General features: G+C 34.5%; 2 protein-coding genes across 3 annotated transcripts in view; both read left to right on the top strand.

Annotated features, from left to right (window-relative positions):
* LOC135139438 (integrin alpha-PS2) overlaps positions 1-6,411 on the top strand; it is a 168,813-nt gene extending 162,402 nt beyond the window's left edge. For both annotated transcript variants that reach the window (XM_064069673.1, XM_064069672.1), the window contains 12 exons: positions 85-473; positions 524-626; positions 682-928; positions 981-1,144; positions 1,200-1,354; positions 1,413-1,645; positions 1,695-2,093; positions 2,149-2,363; positions 2,846-2,946; positions 3,003-5,606; positions 5,657-5,884; positions 5,943-6,411. In XM_064069673.1, the coding sequence (XP_063925743.1) occupies positions 85-473; positions 524-626; positions 682-928; positions 981-1,144; positions 1,200-1,354; positions 1,413-1,645; positions 1,695-2,093; positions 2,149-2,363; positions 2,846-2,946; positions 3,003-5,606; positions 5,657-5,884; positions 5,943-6,035 (4,931 nt within the window). In that variant the 3' untranslated portion in view covers positions 6,036-6,411. The remainder of the gene's footprint in view (positions 1-84; positions 474-523; positions 627-681; positions 929-980; positions 1,145-1,199; positions 1,355-1,412; positions 1,646-1,694; positions 2,094-2,148; positions 2,364-2,845; positions 2,947-3,002; positions 5,607-5,656; positions 5,885-5,942) is intronic.
* A 6,155-nt stretch (positions 6,412-12,566) lies between these two features.
* On the top strand, positions 12,567-15,066 carry LOC135139270 (nose resistant to fluoxetine protein 6-like). Its single transcript, XM_064069443.1, has 9 exons — positions 12,567-12,751; positions 12,799-12,989; positions 13,040-13,286; positions 13,340-13,533; positions 13,674-14,000; positions 14,054-14,244; positions 14,297-14,423; positions 14,471-14,803; positions 14,895-15,066. The coding sequence occupies exons 1-9, from the start codon at positions 12,577-12,579 to the stop codon at positions 15,045-15,047; spliced, it is 1,938 nt and encodes a 645-aa protein (XP_063925513.1). The 5' UTR covers positions 12,567-12,576; the 3' UTR covers positions 15,048-15,066.
* Positions 15,067-21,819: the final 6,753 nt, after the last annotated feature.

Raw genomic sequence — 21,819 nt, 5'->3', positions numbered from 1 at the left:
ACATTAATCTCGACACCAAATAAACCATTAACTCATCCCCACATCACTAACTCCACTTTATGCAACCCACGAACTTGCTTCCAGGCCAAGTCCATCAACAAAGTCTGGAAACGCGACCGGCGGTCTTCTCCACCACAGAAGGTACCGAGCGGGACGACGACTCCTACATGGGGTACTCAACCATCACGGGCGATTTCCTCGGCAACGGCCAAGAAGGAATCGCCGTGGGTATGCCCAGAGGTAATGACCTCAAGGGAAAAGTGCTGTTGTTCACGTGGAATTTGACCAACTTTTTGCATCATTTTACGAGCGACCAGATTGGGTCGTACTATGGGTACGCGTTGGCAGCTTCGGACGTCGATGGGGACGGCAAACTAGATTTGATCGTGGGGTCTCCCATGTACACCGTTCAGAATAACAAAGACAAGTATGACGTGGGGCGGGTGTATGTCATCTACCATCAGAGTGAGAAGGTGAGGAGTGAGGATTTCGGGTGGTGGAAAAAGTAATGGGTTGGTTGTAGGGTAAATTTATGGCTAATTATATCATCGACGGGTTTAATTCAAAATCAAGGTTTGGGCAAGCGCTGGCGTCGTTAGGGGATATTAACCAGGATGGATTTGGAGGTGAGTCTTCTTTATGAAAAAATTGGAGTAATTTTGACAATTTTTGTACTTCCAGATTTCGCTGTGGGTGCCCCTTACGACGGTAAGGAAAATCGCGGCGCAGTTTACATCTACCACGGCTCCAGTAAAGGAGTCCGCAAGAAGTTCTCTCAAGTAATATTTGCGGAAGATGTGATTCCGTTACCAACAGGTGCCCTAACTACGTTCGGTTTTTCAATAACTGGAGGCTTAGACTTAGATGGAAACCAGTACCCAGACATGGCAGTAGGCGCTTATTTATCTAACAAGGCTTTCTTCTTTAGGTTAGTACCTTAGAACTACAGAGCACTCCAGTTTTCATTAACTCTTTTTTAGATCACGTCCAGTTATCAAAGTCGAAGCGTCTGTTAAGTTTTTAACGAAAACAGTAAACATCGTAAATACCAACCACGTTCTAAGAAGCGATGGGACCGCAGCTACGAAAACTCAAATTCAGTTCTGCAGCAAGTACTACGGGAAAGGAATTCCCAGTTCTTTAAGTACGTTGACATAGCTTTTGCATGTTTGCTTATTGTCAAAATATCGATGTTATAGAACTAGGAGTTGAATATATTTTGGACACAAAAAAATTAATTAATCCAAGAATGGGTTTTGTCGATGATGAAAATAAAAACAGGAAAAATGCGACGATCACACTCCAGCATAACGAACAAGTTAAGTGTGCTTCACCCATCGATGTGTACGTAAGAGTGAGTTTATTAATAATGTAAAATGGTACTACAATCTTATTGATTCGTATTTCTTTAGAGTGATATCCGGGATAAACTGACAGCCTTGGTCGTAGAAGCAAAGTACTGGTTACAAGATGATGCCGACTTGTCTCCTGCCTACCTTCAACAACTTCCTCGAAATCCCAGATCAGCTTTAGTACCTGTTCTTGATTTAAATTCACCTCCGTCCAAGAAGGACTCTATCAGTATCCAAAAGAATTGCGGCGACGATAATGTCTGTATACCTAATTTGGACGTGAGCGTTGAACCGTAAGTACAGCGCTTTAGCCAGATGCCAAACTAACTTCAGTTTTTCCAGGAGCGTCCAAGAGTATTACCTTGATTCCGGTAAAAAATTTTTCTTGGACATTACTGTTTCGAATAGTGGAGAAGATGCTTTTGAGACAACTTTAGAAGTTAAATACCCTGATGGGTTCTATTACTCAACTAGCTCGGACGTTCAAGTGGTCTCCCATGTACTGTGCAGCTCTTATGAAAATAACACTATCAAATGTGATATCGGAAATCCAGTACCTTTCAACAAGGTTGTCCATTTCAAGGTATTTTTCCAGCCTGATTATTCTAAAGAGTTCCCTGCCAAACTCCACTTTGATGTGCTTGTGAATAGTACCAATGAAGAATTGGAAGAAACCAGAGCAAATAATAAACGAAGAGTTTCCATTTCCATTCTTTATGACGTCATACAAGATATTCGTGGGTAAGTTGCGTCCACTCTCTGTGTTGGTGGGTTTTATTTATATTATTTCGTCCAGATGGTCAATACCCGGTGAAGTATTATTCAGCCCAGCTTCGACACTTTATGCAGATGACATTTCTAATCAAACATCTCGCACGCCTTCCAAGGACCGACTTTCTGAAGATGTTATCGGTCCTCAAGTTATACACGTCTATGAACTGAAGAACGGTGGCAAAACGGTTATTAAATCTACGGAGATATTTTTCGTATGGCCTGCAACGACATTAACAGGTAACTACTTATTATTCAGACGTAGCCATCTAGTCTGTAGTCTACTAAGTTAATATAGATATGCACTGAAATTTTGCATTTGAAGTTTCTTTTATAGATCCTGTGGCGGCACAATAACACGTCGGTAAGCAGAGAAAGATAAGTGGTCTTGTGGTCTAGTGGTTAGGATACTTGCCCGGAGAGCGAGAGGCGTGAGGTTCGAATCCCACCAAGGCACAACATTTTTCTCTGCTTACCTACAGATACGTTTGCATAAATCAGTACTAAATTCTTGTTGCCGACTTTTCAAAGGCAAGCTATTAATGTATCATTTAGAGGTAGTTGGACTAGTTGTGACTGTTCTAACTTCCAGACTTCATAAAACAGAGTAGTAAAATTCATTGACGATATGTTGTGTAATTAAAAAAAATACTGGATGGTATGTGATACAAAAATAAATAGTCTAAAGTTAAAAGTCAAAATTTTATTCTATTGACTTTTAGGCGAAGACTTCCTCTACTTGGTTGATCCTCCAGAATTTTCTTTTGCGAAAAATTTAAATCTGAAATGTGGTCCCATCCCTGCCAATTACAGAGATTTTGAGGTAAAGTGGCAACCATCAAACTTTGAATAACTAATACTTAACAATACCCTCTGTAGTTGTCGCCACGAAGGAAAAGCATCTGGGAATTGTACGACATCAACGTTCAAGTAGATACCTCATCCGAAAAATCAACGTCAACATCATCGAAAATCGGAGCTACAATCGGCGGAAAGATTGTCAAAGGCGACGAAACCTTAAATAAAGCTGTTGAAACCTCAGGAGACAGTTCTTCAGTGATGGATGTAAGACATCAAAACAAAACCCAAGGGCAGACCATAGCTTGGCAAGACTCTACAAGAGTACAGATTTTCGAAGCCGGTTCAGACACCTCGCGAAAGCTGGGAAGCGGCAATTTCAAACATTTACAATTCGGAGGAAAAGATTACGTTTATCGTTGCTTCAGAACTGTAAATGGTCAAGAGCGAGAGGTTGATTGTGGAGCAGACTTTTCTTTGACGAAGAGCGCACCTGGATTATTACAACTTGCTAGCGCGCAGTACCAAGAAGAAGGTAACATTCAGTATTGGTGTCTAGATCAAGACAGTGCTGGTAACTGGAAAAAAGTTGGCTGCCAAGGGGTACCGAAAGTACCTCTGATCACACAAACAAAGGATGAAGGAGCGACAACAGTTCAAATCTTTAACGGAAATCAAATGTTTACTAATCGATTAGAAGAAGGAAAGTACAAGCACCAGAAAGTAGGCACCGGCGACTTCGTCTACCGTTGTTTCCGTAGAAGGAATGGCCGCGAAGAAGAAATAGAGTGCGGCAAAAATTTTTCCTTTTCGTCTGTGGATATTCCATGGGTGTTGGAGCATTCGGGGGTGCAACAAGAAGGTGATATTCGATACGCTTGCCTAGAACCGGATTCTCAAGGAAAGTTGCATCGTACTGACTGCCAAAATGTTCCAAAGATTCGTTTGAAAACAGAAATTATTAGAACTTCGTGGGGACAGAACGATACCCATTATTGGAATGACACTGGGACGTATTACGTTGGTCCAAAAATGGCGTTCACAAAGATTCAAGTTTTCCAAGGCGGTGAAGACATCAGACAGCAACTGGAAGGCGGTATATACCGTCACCAGTACATCGATGGCAGAGACTTCATCTACCGTTGCTTCCTTAGTGTAAACGGACGAGAACAGGAAATCGATTGCGGAGAAAACTTCTCTTTAGCCCGATTAAATATCATCGGGTTGTTGGAGAAAACTGGTGTGCAACAAGATGAACGAATACGATTTACGTGTCTAGAACCGGACGGTAATGGAAATTTAAGATATGTTGCGTGTGGGACGGTTCCCGCAATCCGAATTAGACCACTAGTTATAACTAGTTCTTGGGAGTCGAACGGTACACATTACTGGAACAATTCGGGAGTGTATACACTTCCTCAAACATATAGTTTTGAAACAGTTCAAGTTTTGTTAGGAGGTGGAAACATAATGTCTCAAATTACTGGCAACTACCGACTTGAAAATGTAGCTGGTCAAGAATTTCTCTGCCGTTGTTTCAAGAGTTCACAACAAGTCGACTGTGGCTCAAACTTTTCTTTAGCGGGTATAAACGTAATTGTATTAATGCGAAGAGTGGGAATTCAAACAGAAGGACCTATTCGATACTTTTGTTTGAGGACGGACAGTGCTGGGAACTGGATGGGTACCGACTGTGGACATCTTCCCAAAATCCAGTTGGTCCAACAAAGACAAACTTACCAGACTCAACAACAAATTCTTCGTCGCTGTCTTAAACTTGAAAATGGACAGTGGAGTGAGGTCGACTGTCGATCTGACACTAGGTTCCAAAGCGGACGAGGTGAAAACACCTTTGTGGAACAGTGTTTCCAGACAATTAACGGAAGGAGAGAATCCATAAACTGCAGTGAAGTACCAGCAGGTGCCAAATTCACGGATGTATACAACCAACAATCACAAAGTCGGGGTTCCGATTACTATTCTGGTAATACAGATTATGGTCAACAATCTCGAACAAATACGCATCAGCAACAGGGTGGTAGTCAATATGGTTCACAAGTTTATGGAAGAGACTACAATTACAACGCAGCTGGTGACAATGATCGCAGAAATAATCATTCTGTTAGTTACAATGAAAACAACTACGAAGAGATTTATGACGACGACTACGACAATGGCAAATCCATCACAGGCTATATAGATCCTCACGCGGCTTCCTCTCGAGAACAACAACAAGGTCGAAGAGACCCAAAAACATACGGAACATACAGCGAATCTAGAAACCAAGGTCTAGGTTTGGACAACTCTGGGGTAGGTGGAGCCGCTCGTGGAAGTGGCTTCACCACTGGAGTTTTAGACTTAGGTACTCTGGGGGGCAGTCAGAACAACAATGGAGCAAGAGTCAGCGAAAGTCATTGGTCGGAAACGCGACAAATCTCTCCTGTTTATAACAATATCGGAGATAATGTACCTACTGCTGCCCCATCAGGCAAAAAATGGAATCATGGAAGAAGAAAAAGACAGATTGTGGGTGACAATCATCCGTCTATCCAAAAAATCAAAGAAAAATATCCTTGCCACAACTTAGGTTGTGTGTATATGAGGTGCACCGTCGAGAATTTGGAACACGGAAAGCCTTTAACTATTGCACTGAGAGGCAGACTCAATGCAAAAGTTCTAAGAAACGTACGTGTTGTATTTTAACAATTAAATTATTAGTAACGCTTTACTTACAGATGAAACTAGACAACGCTATGCAATTTTCTTCAATGATGTTGGCAAGAGTGCAAAGAGTGCCACGCTTAATGTCAGTTGACGATAGTAAGATAGAAATGCAAGAAGTTGAAACTGTAGTTAAAACACCAGAAGAAATAAAGTCTGAAACTGTGCCTCTCTGGGTTGTCGTGTTGTCAGCCGTTGCCGGAACTATAATACTGCTACTTCTCATTTTCCTTCTATATAAAGTGAGTACAGTCGTCTATAAAGTAGCTAATAAGTATTCTGATAATTTACTTTTTCTAGCTCGGTTTCTTCAAGAGAAATCGTCCTTCGAGTGCCCCTGAAAGGCAGCCTCTTAACCGTAACGGTTATCATCACGGTGACGAAGCTCTGTGATTTTTCGGTAGCTACACTACTGCCTAAAAAACCAAAAGACTTTTGTTTAACTTATTGTCAATGTGTGAATGTGTAGTTGAATATGTTTTCGACAGAATTGCCATCATATGTTTAAGTGACTTACAGACTAATTTACAAGGTTAATACTTACTAAACCGTGCCTTATTCACTAGTGCCACGCCATACTTTGCTGTCGAGCATCGTATCTGTTTGTTATGATAGAATTAATTTAGTCGTATGAAGCAATCAATTCGTACTTAGTTACAATTTGTTGTTTTGCCACTAATTGGAATTAAAAATGAAACGCAGTTTGTTTGTTGACGTCGAAATTTGTACATTATAGTTTGGAACTGTAAATAAAACTATTATTATGTTATTGTTCTGATTAAATCCCTTTACAGCAACGAAAATACATAGAATTTTCCCCAGTTTTTAGCTACAAGGTATACCCAGCCTTGTGTTGCAAGGCATAACTGACCGCACTATCCACTTCTTCACAAGTTACCAGACCGAAAGATAAGCGCAACCCACGAAGAAGTTCATCTCCTTCCTTGTTGTTTATTTTTTATTGAAAATGCTATGAGGAGACAAATCAAAAAAATGCTGGCGAGATCCCCTTTCACGGTGAAATTTGAAATTTGTACTCCCGAAATTCCGATGATGATTAAATGAACTTCTGAAATTGCAAAGCTAACAAATTCTATTATGCCACACTATATATTTTTAAACAAGAAATAATTTACATGATGTTAAATTATACCACACTCTGGTCTCGGAAACGTTACGCTCTCGAGGGGAGCCGGCAAGAATAAATGTTGGAAATCAAGCCGCAAAAAATGTATTAAACCTACAAGAGAATAATTAAACCTAAAACCAGCTATTAAACCTGTAAAAAGTATTAAAACCCTTCCGTTTTTCGAGTTCACGAGGGTACGAACTTAACAGCTAATTTTCAAGGTCCTTTCTCAAAAAAGTTTAAATGCCACCAATGAACTATTATTTTTTCAGTAGTGTCGAATTTACATTGTTCAGGTTTCCCGTTTAAGGTGAGACTTGCGCCCAAGTCATGTGTAATCTTTTATCAACTAAATACGTCATTAATCTAATTCCTCTAATCTTAAGCCTTCACTTTCATCCGTTTATCAAAATCCACTTTTTTGAATGACGGTTGTACATTCTTCAAAATTTTTATTATTAACACAATTCCAAGTACCACGACTGTTGAACTAAATAATAAATTTGTTAACAATTACTTCATTCTTGGACTTATGCTGTTTTTCTTTGTCCGAATCCAGTGACAGACTGTTTCCGCAGGGATTATCCATGTAAAACAATACACCTTTCTGGAAAGCTTTCGTTCTCGGATCCTTTTCGAATTTTTTTGAAATTACAGTTTTCAGGCCAGCGCTTATTGAAAATTATAGTTTTCTTTCTACAAGTTTGTACTTGGAGGATCTACGCCTCCCTAACACATAAATAAATTTAAAGAAAAACTTAATTGTCAAAATTTTGTAATGAAATTATTATCGTAATTTGGAGATTACAAATTCAAAAATTTACGAACAAGGCACACACACTTGAAATTTCAGAATAAATAAATACATACAATACTTACAGTATCTGTACGTAAAGTGAGTTCAGGCTAATTCCTAATAAATCTTTTTATCGTTTACGTTAAGATTATTGCTGGCTTAGCCTCCTCAAAACAATATATTTAACTACTTAGAACTAGATCGATCTGTGCAATTATCTCTTTTTTACTAATTTACGATGTACGTTTCTGAAACATTTACGCTCATCTTTACGGCATAACTCATAGGGAATAAAACGTATTGCGCACATTCAGTGCACTTTTTAGAATCAGTAGATTGTAAATTCAAGTTAAACATCAAGCTGAAAGGACACGTATATCAACTTGGATAGATTCATTGTAATACTAATGATAAAAGTACTGTATTCCCAAATTTTCGAGAAATGGAGTGAGTCATTTTGAATCTTGGTTGATAAAATAACGAAACAGTTTAATCAGGTCTGCCATGTGTAGTAGCAGAGGTGCCACTGAACTGAAAAACATTTATAACTACTCGTAATTTAAGACAATTAGCGATAACACTTGTCGAGATTGTACACGTTAGAGTGAAACAGAGAAACTAAACTAAACGATATTTTCTACAACTCTCTGCTTCGACTTCCTCAACATACATTAATATCCACACGCGTGCTGGCCAATCACAACAAAACACATTCAAACTGACTTTGAAACAATGATACAACACAAAAATTTTAAAATGAAAAATCCAAAAATTTCAAAATGAAAATCGAAAAACTAAAAAATCGGGCCACTGAAAAATTGTAAAAACATGGAAAAATTAAAAATAAAGCTGCAAAATCGGATAATTAAAATATTGGAAAAACGAAAAAATAAAAAAACCAAAAATTGAAACATCAAAAAGTCGAAAAACGAAACAATTTTGCAATTTTTCAATTTTAGAGTTTTCAAGTTCTTGATTTTTAATTTTGTAATTGTTCAACAAAAAAGTCTAATAACTGTAACACCGAAACATTAAAAAATGCATCAATTAAAAATCGAGAAATTGAAAAAAACAACAAAAAGAAACAATTTTGCAGTTTTTTGATATAAAATTTTTCAAATTCTCAATTTTGAATTCTTTATTTTCTAGATTTTTCATTTTTTAATTGTTCAATAAAAGGACAAATTTATTCAAACCAAAATTTTGACAAATTTAAAAACTTAAAATTCAAAATTGTCACATTGAAACGTCTGAAAGTTATAAAATTGTAAAATCAAAAAATTTAAAAATTGAAAAGTCGAAGAATTGATAAAATAAAGAAAAATTGAAAAAACCGAAAAAATGAGAGTCAAAAATTGAAAAGTGAAACTTGAAAGATCGAAAAATTTTAAAATTGAAAAACCGAAAAATGAAAAAAATGAGAAATTAAACAAGTGGATAATTGAAAAAACAATTGAAAAATCGAAAAACTGTAATATAGAACCCTGAAAACCCTGATTAATTAAAAATCGAGAAATTGAAAAATTGAAAAAACGAAAAACAAAAATTTCTGTAAATTAAATAATCAAAAATTAAAAATATAAATTTCAAAATCCAAAGATGAAACTTGAAATATCGAAAAATTGAATTTGATAATTGAAAAATCGAAAAATTGTAATATTGAAACCTGAAAACCCTGATTAATTAAAAAACGAGAAATTGAAACATCCACAAAACGAAGCAATTCTGCAATTTTTCAATATTAAATTTTTCAAATTCTCGATATTTAATTTTTCATTTTCTCGTTTTTTCATTTTTTAATTGTTCAACAAAGGACAAATTTATTCAAACTGAACTTTTGAAAAACCGGAAAATTGTAACACCAAAACATCAAAAACCAAACAATTAAAAATCGAGAAATTGAAAAATCGGCAAAACGAAACAATTCTGCAATTTTTCGATATAAACTTTTTCAAATTCTCGATTTTTCATTTTTTAATTGTTGAACAAAAGCACAAATTTATTCAAACTGAACTTTTGAAAAACCGAGAAATTGTAACACTGAAACATCAAAAAACAAAATAATTAAAAATCGAGAAATTGAAAAAATCAACAACAAGAAACAATTTTGCAGTTTTTTGATATCAAATTTTTCAAATTCCCAATTTTGAATTCCTTATTTTCTCGATTTTTAATTTCCTAATTGTTCAACAAAAGGACAAATTTATTCAAATCGAAATTTTGAGAAATTTACAAGTTTAAAAATCGAAAAGCCTAAGAATTGAAAAAATAAAGAAAAATTGAAAAAACCGAAAAAATGAGAGTCAAAAATTGAAAAATTAAACTTAAAAGATCGAAAATTTTTAAAATTTTTTGAAAAAATCGACAAAAAGAAACAATTTTGCAGTTTTTCGATATAAAATTTTTCAAATTCTCAATTTTTAATCCTTTATTTTTTCGATTTTTCATTTTTTAATTGTTCAACAAAAGGACAAATTTATTCAAACCAAAATTTTGAAAAATTTAAAAATTTAAAAATCAAAAAATTGTAACATTGAGACCTCTAAAAATTATAAAATTGTAAAATTGAGAAGTCGAAGAATTGAAAAAATAAAAAAAAAGAGTTAAAAATTAAAAAATGAAACTTGAAAGATCGACAAATTTTTAAATTGAAAAACCGAAAAGTTAAAAAAATGAGAAATTAAACAAGTGGATAATTGAAAAAACAATTGAAAAATCGAAAAAACGCAATATAGAAACCTGAAAACCCTGATTAATTAAAAATCGAGAAATTGAAAAATTGAAAAAACGTAAAACAAAATTTTCTGTAAATTCAATAATCAAAAATCTAAAAATAATTAATTTCAAAATCCAAAGGTTTTAAAATGAAATATCGAAAAATTATATTATTGACAGCTGAAAATCCTATTTTTCGATATCAAATTTTTCAAATTCTCGATTTTTATTTCTTCATTTTCTCGATTTGTCATTTTTTAATTGTTCAACAAAAGGATAAATTTATTCAAACCGAGATTTTAAATTGATTTGAAAAATAAAAAAATTGAGAAATCGAAGAATTGAAAAAATTATGAAAACTTCAAAAAAGCGAAAAAATTAAATAAAAAAAATATATCGAAAAATTTAAAAATTGAGAAATCCAAAATGAAAAAATTTAGAAGTTGAACAATGGGATAATTGAAAAAACAATTGAAAAATCGAAAAATTGTAATCTTGAAACCTGAAAACCCTGATTAATTAAAAATCGAGAAAGTGAAAAATTGAAAAAACGAAAAACAAAAACTTCTATAAATTAAATAATCAAAAATACAAAAAAAAAAATTAATTTCAAAATCCAAACATTTAAAATGAAAACCGGAAAACTAAAAAATTGTAAAAACGAAACATTTAAAAGTTAAGAAACGGAAGAATTGAAAAAATACAGAAACTGAAAAATCGTATAATGGAAAAGCCAAGAAATGTACAATTGAATAATAAAAAATCGAAAAAATGAAAAATTGTAAAATACAACAGATAGAAAATCGAAAAACTAAAAAATGGAGAAATCGAAAAATGTAAAAACAAAACACGGAAAATCGAAGAATTATCAATTAAAAAAAAACGAAAAATATAAAAATCTCGAATTGAGAAATCAAAAAATCGACGAAAGAAAATAATTTAGATTTACCTACTTGGAAGTAATTTATTTTTAGTTTTTCATTTTCTCATTTTTTGTTTTTTAATTTTTTAACAAAAGGACAAATTTATTAAAATTTAAATTTTAGAAAATCAAAAAATCGGAAAATTGTAACACTGAAACATCGGAAAATTGTAAAACTGGACAATTGAAAAATTAAAAAATTAAAAAACTGAAGAATCGAAAAAGAAAAATCGAACAATTTAAAAATTGAGAAATCGAAGAACTCCAAAAATAAAGAAACTGAAAATCGAATAATTAAGACAATTGGAAAAGGAAAAATTCCAACCTCAAAAATAGAAAAAACGAATCTTGAAACACGAAGAAATTTAAAAATTGTAATCTTAAAACTTGGGAAACTGAAAACTTGAAAAATTGAAAAAAAAAGAAACTGTAAAATAAAAAAACTGATTAATTAAAAATCCAGAAATAGAAAAATACGGAAAACAGAATTTTCTAGAAATAGAAAAATTAAAATATCTAGACATTAAAATCGAAAAATACATAAAATCCAAATTGAAAAACCCAAAAATGTCAAAATAATCACCGAAAAACTGTAAAATTAAAAAATCGAAAACAAAAAATTGAAAAAAAACAACGAAACATTGAACAATAAAAAAATTGAATACCGAAATGTTGAAAAAATAGCGAAATTAAAAAATCGGATAACGAAAAAATCAACAATTGAAAAATCAAAAAATAAAAATATCCTAAAATGAAAAAAATCGAAAAAATGAGAAACAGTCAAAACTAAAAATTGAAACCTGAAAAAACTGACGAAATAAATATCGAGAAACTGAAAAAAAAATTTAAAAATGCAAGAACTCCAAAATAAAAATCGAAAAATTGAGAAATCCTAAAATCGAAAAGCTAAAAATCTTAAAAACTTCAAAAATCGATGCGAATAAAAAAAATTCTGAGACTACACAGATGAAAGCAACAATATTCGACTTTGGGCCAGTTTGAATTTAGCGCCGATGTACTTCCTCGACGTTTCATGACCTCTAGTATACGAAAAAATAGGTCCCTCGTTTCTGTCTATTTCTGTCTATCTGTCTGCCGTCTGTCCGCGTCATGTCGATTTAATCTTCTAAACTAGATGATAAAATGCTGACCAAAATTTGTGTGTCACCCCCACCACCAATGCGATGACGTCAAGAAAAGCCGAGGACAAAAAATTATCTTCGAAATAAATTTTAAAGAGATTACGACAATGTTTAACGTTATCAGAAAATGATATAATAAAATTTACTACTGTCATCAAATATGATCTATTATACATTAATTTGATGGAAGATATATAAAGAACTTAGGGCACCCTAATCCAATAACTATCATGCGTTCGATTATTGTTCTTGTTTATACCTTATTTTTGTTTTCTCGGGTTGCTTGTATTACAGAAGATGTCTACAACTATTTTATCCATGAAGTTATTGCTTCAGAAAAAATCAGGGAAAAAATTCGGAGCAGCCTCCCAGATACAGAGGAGGGCAGAAGTGTTGCCTTAACAAGTAAGTGATAAACCACGAATATAAATTTTATTGCTTCGCTCGTTTAGTGTATGACGCGTCAACGAAAATTCCGAATGGTCTTGTTGGTGGAAACTACTTTGACTTGGGACATTTTGATGAATGTTATGGGATTCAGTACGGTGACATCTATGGAAAGTACTGTCTTGGAGCTTTTCCTTTTAATCAAATGCCTGTATCTCTCAGAGATCCTAGTGTTAATACAACGATAGACAGATCTGTAAGTTTTTGTACGATATTTAGTTGTTCGATAAAAACGGATAAAATCAGCCTAGGATATTGGAAGACTTTGGAGACCCATATACGGGTTACCATTTTGCAGTATGCGTACCAAGCAATTGGTCTGTGACTGATATTCCTGGTTCGTTGATATATGGAGAGGAATTTTGTTACTCTAAAGCTACAGAAAAGGAATTATCGACGGGAGCGATAGTCACTATAGTTGTTCTGGGAATTTTTCTAGTGTTGGTTGTTGCCTCTACAGCATTTGACCTCTTCCTCTACTATACGAAAAGAGGTGAAACATCAACCATGAATTAAAGCACCTATAAAACTCATATATGGTTACAGAATCTCCACACGAATTGTTTATAGCATTCTCGTTCTTTTCAAATGGTAAAAAATTATTACGTTCTACAAAAAATCCAGATCAACTTTTATGTCTAAATGGGATTAAATCGATTAGCATGATGTGGATTGTCATTGGACATTCGTATTCCGGCATGAGAAACTCTCCCTTATCAAATTTTGCTGAACTACGAAAGGTTTAACTACGCACAGTAGACTAGTATCGCCGAACAGAAAAAGTTTTCAATAAGTTCTCCGACTTTTGTGTGATCACTGCAACCGTTCGGCGATTTTAGTATGAATTGTGTATTTAATTTAACTAACTTTATGATTGCAGTGGATGCAAAATGCTGCAAACATGTATATGATGGGAGCAACAATTGCAGTTGATAGTTTTTTTGTAGCTGCTGGACTTGTTGCAGTTTATACATTCTTGAAATCTAGAGACAAAGGAGTAAAATTTAATATTATTTTGTACTACATTCATCGATACCTTAGGTTAACACCTGTTTTAATAATCCTTGTTCTGGTTCACCTTTTCTTGCTAGATTATTTTGGTAACGGTCCCTTATGGAGAGTTGTAGATATCACGTTAGTTCAAGTTTGTGAAGAAGCCTGGTGGAGCACCATTCTCTATATTACGAACTTTGTTCAAAGTGGTTCTGTAAGTTACACTATCACATTGCTTCTTATTTTATAAAAAAAAAAAAATTGTAGTGTATACCGCAAACATGGTATCTTACTGTCGACATGCAACTTTTCATCCTGTCTCCTATTGTTTTAATACCCTTAGCGAAATGGCCTAAAGTAGGTTTAGGGATCTTAGGAGTTCTAGTAGCATTAGGATCTTTTATACCATTTATTTTACGCTTTACTTATGGTACTGAAGACACGGGGCTGACTTCAACGTAAGAAACATCACTGGATTTCCTCAAACAGAAACTAAAACTGTGGTTCTAGGGAAGCTTTTAGATATGTGTTTTATTATCAATCGTACACGAGGTTTGGACCCTACGTTATAGGCATGACTTTAGGTTACTTTATATATAAAATGAAGAAGAATGCTGTAAAAAGAAAACTACAATGGGTAAGTATTTATATTTTGATTAATAAAAATTATTCATACCGTTTTAGCCAATTGTTTTGATTTTATGGTTGTTTTTCTTAAGTATTCTGGTTGCTTGTCTTTATGCAGGCTATTGGGATGTAAATCTATCATCAGCGGACGACAAATGGGGCAATTCTTTGTTTCTGGCTTTCGATAGGCAAGGATGGGCAGTAGGTGTTGCTGGAGTTATCTTTTTGTGTGTTGCTGGATACGGTGGACCCATCGACTGGTTTCTATCATTACCAATTTTCCAGTTTTTTACGAAAGTGTCTTATTCGGTATACTTAGTACATCAGACCATTATCTTTTGTAGATATGCTGCCATGAGAAGTCTTTTTCAATTTTCGGACAGTGCCGTAGTAAGTTTTTGAAAAAATAAAGTAAACGAAATCACATACATACATACATAGATCAAGTGTGTCCAGTTGGTTATTTATTATTATTTTTTAGATGCATGCTTTCTGGGGTGACTTTATGTTTACACTGGCGTTGTCTATAATATTGTGGTTGACATTTGAATCTCCTGTTCCTGTATTAGAGAAATATTTATTTGGATCTTGTTCTCGCAAACAAAAACAAAATGTGAAACAGTCTAAAGCGTAATGATGTAATCATGCAAAAAGGTAAAAAATGTTTGAGTTTATATGTTAACTTATCTTAGTAATAAAATAAAGTGTAGCATATGTTTTTAGGTCTGCATTTTATTACTCAATTCGTTAATCCAGCCTACACAGTGATACTAAGAGTTGCCAAAATGGCAGCCTCATTTTTTTTTAAGAAAATAGCGCAATATTCCAACTGTATAAGCAAATCTAAAAAAATATTAATTCATTATATTTTTCACATTTAAGACAGGATTTATTTGGCAAAATTGTGAGATGGCGTCATCAACTTTTTGGGGGGGATAAGCAAATATATTTTGATTAAAAACCTACAACGCTTATGATAACTTGAAAAGATCCGCAAATTTCAAAATATTTGGTTTTGCAGACTCAAAATTGAATTGCAAAATGTTATATTATTTTATTTTTTTTCCAAAAACCTAGAGTTTTCGGGTAAAAACTCAACACGGATTCATAAACTACGCATAGAGGACTAAATATGTTATTTTAACAATTTAAAACCCATTTACTGTGTACAGTTTTGAGGTAACATCATCACATTGTTGGTGAGGATGATTAGACAAAAATTTGGTTAGCCTTTCTACCATCCACATGATATTTATAATACTGTGATAACCCAAACATTCCACCTTAGATTGACATATGAAAAAAATGAAACCCCGCGAAAAATTCAAAAATTCAAAATTTGGCTTTGGCTGTGATCATCTAACAAAATGGAATCCTACATTTTGTTATTGAAAAATGGCGGGATGCATTCAAAGGCAAGTGGTGGACTCCAAGGTTGGAAAAGTACCGCAAAATAAAACACCAAATTTATGGAGGACACAAAATTATTTATCCCTCCACTGACAAAAAAAAAGAAAAAAAAACTGCGAGCGAGGGTGATCCCAATGGGGGCCGGACAGAAATCGCTTCTCAGCTTAAAAAAAAAACAAAAACTTTGAATGACTTGGAATGAAATCAAATTAAACATTCTGAATCAATGCAAATATTTGAATATCATAAATTTAATAAAAACAAAGCAAAATCTGAAGTAAAGTAACTGGATGCAAATACACAAGTTATTACAGACGTGTGACGTTAAATTTAAAATGATGGCACTCAACAAGAGAACAAAATTTTTAATAAAAAACTATGCAGCGGCAGCGGCACCAGAGCGCTATAAGAGGATGGCGATCGAACTATGTCAATTTCATTCTAGAACCCAGCAAAAATACCCATAGGGGTCGTTTGGGGCTCTTGGCCGTGGCTGTTTTTCCACTGCAACGGTGATTCTATTCTATCGGCGAGCCTACCGCACAGCACCCCAATGACGAACATGCCGTGCTACCCAGGGGGTCGATTCTCGAACTCGTTCGAATAAGTTCCGCATACGCAAGTGACCAACTTTCGAGCGGTTTTGAAGATTCGGTATTCGCGAACCGTGCGCACACGTTGGTATACGCAAATGTTCGAGCGTATACGAACGTCAAGTTACGAGTGGGTAGATGCGATCGCATTTTGGTTTGCGAGTGGTGAAAGCTAACCTAAAACTCTGTTTGGTTTTGGTCGTTCTGTGTTAACGTCAATATAATATCTTTAAACCTGGTTTACAGAACCTCAATTAAATATTTAATTGCGATTTAATTTTTAACTCCGCGTTAAAGTACCATGTGACCGACTCTACGCCAATCAGACGTCGCTAATGGCCTTGTTAAATGCGCGATCAACTTAATCTCAGTTAAAATATTGTATAAACTGGCCCTTAATCTGCTATTTCTGTTAATATACATTAATAGAAAGGGTTACCATTCCAAAAATACACAAATTGTAATGTATCAATTTGATTGTGGGAATTTTATAATTTCATTTACAATTTTGACATTTGTGATGCAAATTTAAAAATTTTAAATTGAAACAGCCGATTTCTGTGTAGTACATATAATAGCTACATAAGTATGAAGAAACAACGCACTATTGCGATATTTTGGGTATTTTCTAATAATACATTAACACATTCTTATTATGGTTGTAACAATAATTTTTAGGTGACTGGCTAGCCACTGCGAACATTTCAAATACGGATACGTGCAGTTGTTTCAAAAATAAAAACTAAAATGACTTCTGAAAGATCATTTACTGTACAAAACGGTTGTAATAGTATGCATAAGTATACCTGAATAAACATCGGGTAACCAAACCCTAAGAATTTTCTATAAACTAGGAGAGTACACACAGTAATAAAGGTATTAATATGCAAATACCTGCTGGCTGTGGAGGTCCCACTCAAAAATAAACATTAAGTTTGTATCTGCATCATTGTAAAAAAATCACAAGAATTTGTATTAAATGTTGGAGCGACACCTAGTGTCGGCCGTGCGAGGCTTGCTCGTGTAGTCGCCTTCACGAGATGGCTATATTGCGCAGAGCGACACAGCGCCACTTGAAGACGCCATATTTTTAGACACTTCTGGTACGACCGTCCGCGTGGCTATCAGCCCGACCATGTTACGCTCGTCGAATATTCTCTTGTAATGTGCCACAATGTAATATACGTTAGTAACCGATTCCGTGGTGTTTTTATTTCCGCCAACATTAAATACGTAGGGTTGCATAAAATCGTAAAATTAACAATTTTTTTTTGATCACGATATTTTTGTTTTTTTAGTCTGTCAATTATTTGGAATTAAAATCCTGATTAAAATAGTAAGTATCCGACTTAATGTCATCCTTGAGTCGTACTTCTTAGTTTCGAACAATAAAGAGAATTTATTGTAATTTATATTGCAAAAAAGGATAATCTTTAAAATACAGTTTAAAAGAATCATCGTTCCATTTTGTTGGAAATATTGTATTTTAGTTAAAGTTCAACTTATTTTGATATAAATTTGCATTAAAAGGGCCGTAATATGCATATCATATTCCAAACTGTAAAGAAAACTTAAAAAAAAAACAATAATACTTCAAAACAATAATTTAAATCGAGCCAATCCTGTTAATACGTGTTTTGCTGCTTAATAAATTTGGAGGTAACAGATTAAAATAATCCTTCTTGGATTCAAACTCACCCCGCGTGAGTTCTGCCAACCATCGCATTTAAATATCCTCTGTATTTTGCCGCTGTTGCCATATCCTCGCTCGAACAGAGGCCTTCGTATGCGCATCGAGTTGCTATTCGCATTGGATCTCGTTCAAGAAGACGGATTTTCGTTTCGAATAGCATCTTGGCATGCGCATCTATTCGTATTCGCATCTTTGCGAACGAATTCGAGAATCGACGCCCAGGCCGTTACGGTCGAAAACTCGTGGGTTCTATACAAAGCCTGCATCCTTTGTGCAGATGGCGTGATAAATCTCGCCCGCCCGACTAGGAACCGCGCCCTCTGCTTCTGCCACTTATTTCGGTGGTATTTAAACTCAATTCCATTTCTGTGACTCTGATATGTATTAAACTACTCTTGGACAAGTGTCAAAGTTTCAAAAAGGCAATAAACCACATTTAAATTCGCCATACTAACTTGTGAAAGTTTAAACAACAAATAATTCTTATTTGAGATTAAGATTGGATATCAGATAATTTATATGATGGAAACATTCATTAGCAATATATTCACATAAAAAACTAGCAGAGATTTATAAAAACAAAAGATCTGGTGTGAAATAAACTTGTGCAAATAAAAATATTACGTGAGGTTAAAACTGCAAAGCACGGAAATTTACGTTCAATTTAAATTATACAACAAAGAAATATTGTATGAGGTGAACATTGCAAAGCTAACAAATTTATATGAGATTAATATTTGCCACACTTTATCAACGATTCAAACAAAGAGTTTACAATATGTTCAATTATGCTACACTTTATCAACGATTCAAACAAAGAATTTATATGATGTTACATTATGCCATGATCCAAGTGATTAGTTACTTAAAACAATTCGTTTTGAGGGTTAATATCGTGAACTGTTTATCCCAAACAAAACACATAATAAATAAACACAAAATGTATCAAGCGTTGCGAGGAAAGCTTCTCGGTGATGCAATTTTTAGCGTTGCGAGAAAGTTATCTCGGTGATATAGCTGTGCACGTTGCGAAAGAAATATCTCGGTGATGTGATGATGATACGATGATACTAACGATGATAACTAAGATAAAGAGAGAAATCCTTAATCCCCCCGTCCTACAGTCCACGATATTATGAATTTTACAGTCTTTTTCCACAGTGAAGCAACATTAGGTTCATTTAACTGCCGTAAATGAACTGTTAGCAATCTTGTGTGAAGAATTAAGAAGTGTTATAATGTAACACTTACGTATTAGCATCCAGAAACGTTATTCGTAATTTGGTAAACAAAAAAAAATCTCGCAAAATTTGTATCACACCTAAGGCTAGACAACCCGTTGGAAAGCTGTAGATTACAGTTTCGATCTTGTTGGATCTCATCAGTACAGCATATTCCATCGAGTTGTCTAGCATTCGTTGTGTTTCACATGTTAGTGAGATGCAAGTGTGGCGACCTATGTGTTTCCCCACTGTGCCGAAAGATTATTATAATTACATTTATTTGTAAGAATTTATGCTGTGAGTCTTCAACCGGTTACAATAATCCAATTTTATGGTGAATTTGTCATTGGATTTGTAAAATCGAAACCGAAGTGGTCATTGATGATCATTGATCACCAAAAATGAAGATTATTCTCTTATTAACTGATAAGTATTAATAAAACGAGCACGTGTTGATTTGTGTTTATTAAGCCGCTCACAAATTCATGTCTTACCTATTCGACTGTCTGTCTCGAAGAGGACGAGAGGACGAGTCCTTGCAAGAAACATCAGTACCTCCGCTATGCGCAGTCGCATTCCATAACATCTTATTATTAACCTACTTCCTACTTAACCTACTGTACACATTTCTATCTCATCTATGCTGTACACTTAATCTACGCCTTAATTAATACATTACATTAACAAAAATGACTTAAATGTCGGATTGAATCCCCGTTCTTCTATAATATTTGCTCCAAACGAAGTCATTTGGAAACATATGGTACCTTGTACCTTTGAGCGTTCGAAAGAAAATGTCGTGATTCTTGAGTTTCGCCTCGAAGCAAGGAATGCAATGGCTCAAGTAGCGGAGGCAACAGTGGCAATTTAACCTTTCCACGAGACAGCACAATCCAAGCGTTTCTTCAGCGAACTTAAATGCATCTACTGTGGCAATGGACACACACAACCTCTTCCTTCTTCTTCTGATTTTTGTTCTTCTTCTTCTTCAATTCGAACGAAAGGGTGCCAGCAAATTAACACTTGAAGCATTTCTTTTTACGGCTCGACGTTGTTGATCACTGTATTCTGCTCGACGAAAGAAAATTACTTACTTTTGGGGTAAAATATATATATATATTATCTGTTACCCTCTTTTACCCATTGGGTGTCGAGGGGGGAGACGCACCGAGCCGCTCAGATATGTATGGCGATCTTAGCCACCCATCCACAAAGTGACTGCGGACAGCGTTGCTTCATAAGCATTATCGCTGCGCAGCGCTAGGGGCTATCTGAGCCGTACTGCTCCCTGGGGTAAAATATCACTGACTCAATATCTGATTTTTTTGTTATTATTAAGTAGTTCATATTATTATTAAGTAGTTTTTGTTATTATTAAGTAGTTATTCTCACTTTAAATAGTTCTTTGTTTGTAGGTTAAGTAGAATACCGTAGAGCCGTGCCGTAGAGCGTATGCTATACTTCGCCCATATCTTTGTTTTTCTTTTTTTTCCCGTATCTCTTTCTTTTTTAATAAAGACTTTTATTATTATATTAAGACCCACCACTACCCGGAAATGACCGGCATTCAGGCAAGACTTCTATCATTACGAGTACTGAGACCAAGTAATGATATGCATTGATTAGATTAACAAAACAACTTTCGAGATTCTAGAATTACAGCATACAAATTAGTCTGCTATTATTTCTAATCTCACCCCATCCCCAAAAGTCTAGCGTAACTACCGATCATTTATCCGCGCATCATTTGGAAAGTGACCTACACTACTCTGACCTACTGGTGCTAATCTAATTTGACTGACATGATCAGACTGTTCGAGAAACTTACGAACAATATGACATGTTCCTAACAAAACAGCTTTTTGAATTTTGACAATTATTGAATCATTCAAATGCAAAGACTTTAAATTCTCAACTAAGCTATTTGGAACTACACCTACATTAGAGATAACTAAGGGTAGAATTGAAATTTTTTTAAGATTCAACATGGATTTCATTTCTATCGATAATTGTAGATATTTTGAAATCTTGGTGTGGTATGTTTGAATAATGTTGTTTGTGTTAGGAATAGCAATGTCAATGAGAATGGCTTCGTTCGTGTATTTTTTGATAAGTATGATGTCTGGTCTGTTAGCTGTAATGTTTAAGTCTGTAAGTATTGTGCGATCCCAGTATAATTTGTATTTGTTATTTTCAAGGAACGGAGATGGAATGTAAGTGTAATACGGTGTCGTATCTTCGATTAAGTTCATAAGTGTTGCTAATTCTTTGTGGATGATTTTGGCGACGTTGTCGTGTCTAGCTTTGTAGTCAGTTTGTGCTAGGATGCTGCAAGAAGAGATTATGTGCTGGATCGTTTCAGGTTTTGCTTTGCAGAGACGATAGCAGTCGTTTTTTATGTTCGGATCTTTGATGATGTATTTTTTGTAATTCTTGGTATTGATTACTTGGTCTTGAATAGCAAACACAAATCCTTCTGTTTCGGCA

Source organism: Zophobas morio, unplaced genomic scaffold, assembly GCF_036711695.1.
Source record: "Zophobas morio isolate AGI-343-1 ecotype UQ-CSIRO unplaced genomic scaffold, CSIRO_AGI_Zmor_V1 ptg000031l, whole genome shotgun sequence".
In the NCBI taxonomy this organism is placed as follows: domain Eukaryota; kingdom Metazoa; phylum Arthropoda; class Insecta; order Coleoptera; family Tenebrionidae; genus Zophobas; species Zophobas morio.
The sequence above is the reverse complement of the archived record's forward strand: the minus strand, read 5'-3'. Positions and strand labels throughout refer to the sequence as shown.

What these genes read in the sequence shown, in the direction of transcription:
- LOC135139270 (XM_064069443.1), top strand. Translation starts at nt 12,577, where the DNA reads ATGCGTTCGATTATTGTTCTTGTTTATACCTTATTTTTGTTTTCTCGG. An exon ending in ATACAACGATAGACAGATCT is followed by an intron (nt 12,990 to 13,039) that starts GTAAGTTTTTGT and finishes GGATAAAATCAG; the next exon opens with CCTAGGATATTGGAAGACTT. An exon ending in AATTTTCGGACAGTGCCGTA is followed by an intron (nt 14,804 to 14,894) that starts GTAAGTTTTTGA and finishes ATTATTTTTTAG; the next exon opens with ATGCATGCTTTCTGGGGTGA.